The sequence below is a fragment of the Sinocyclocheilus anshuiensis genome, unplaced genomic scaffold (genome assembly GCF_001515605.1).
Source record: "Sinocyclocheilus anshuiensis isolate Anshui unplaced genomic scaffold, SAMN03320099.WGS_v1.1 scaffold1430, whole genome shotgun sequence".
In the NCBI taxonomy this organism is placed as follows: domain Eukaryota; kingdom Metazoa; phylum Chordata; class Actinopteri; order Cypriniformes; family Cyprinidae; genus Sinocyclocheilus; species Sinocyclocheilus anshuiensis.
In genome coordinates this window covers 1,966,209-1,966,885 of record NW_015555721.1, presented here as the reverse complement: position 1 = coordinate 1,966,885, position 677 = coordinate 1,966,209, and the positions used below count along the sequence as shown (strand labels likewise).

The 677-nt window shown below is 36.8% G+C and overlaps 1 protein-coding gene across 1 annotated transcript in view; it reads right to left on the bottom strand.

Moving 5' to 3' along the window:
- LOC107672441 (uncharacterized) overlaps positions 1–58 on the bottom strand; it is a 10,202-nt gene extending 10,144 nt beyond the window's left edge. Inside the window, exon 1 of the mRNA XM_016465628.1 lies at positions 7–58. Coding sequence (XP_016321114.1) covers positions 7–36 — 30 coding nt within the window. The 5' untranslated portion in view covers positions 37–58. The remainder of the gene's footprint in view (positions 1–6) is intronic.
- Between the last annotated feature and the right edge of the window lie 619 nt (positions 59–677).

Genomic DNA, 677 nt, shown 5'->3' with positions numbered 1-677 from the left:
CCACATGTATTCTGTCTTGCTGCGACTAACCTTCATTCCTCTTCTCTCCAGAGCAAACCTCCACCTGCTCCCTGCTCTCACTACAGATCACAAAATTACATTTTTTTATTTATTTTTTATTAAATATATTTCAAAAAGTAATTTATTCCTGTCATGGCAAAGCTGAACTTTCAGTAGACATTACTGTAAAAAGCCATGCTTTACAGTGATTGTACCATGGTGAAATTATATAGTTAGGCATAACACAATGGAATCCATTAAATATAATATAATATAATATAATATAATATCAATAAACTACAAACGACAAACGATTTGAATGTAGCTCATTCATACATTTTTGAGCTGCTTCTTGTTTGGATGTTCTCAAGTCTGAAGTCTGAAATGTGTAGCAAATCCTGCAACTTTGTCTCAGCTACTAGAGACAGACAACAATAGTGTCATCTCATACAGGAAACCAATCTCTCAGTGTTTCATCTCTCTGCCAGGAAAGACTACAAATTACTACTGTTAGTCATGTAGGCTGCAAGCCAAGTGCAAACAGGTTCATTGGCCTCTATATGCAATCACTGGATCACCTGATGGAATTCAGGCCTGTTTTTTCCAGCACAACAAAAGAGCTCTGTTTGCAGAAACTCTCCGCTCTGATACAACTTATGTAAGAAATGAGGAGGGGG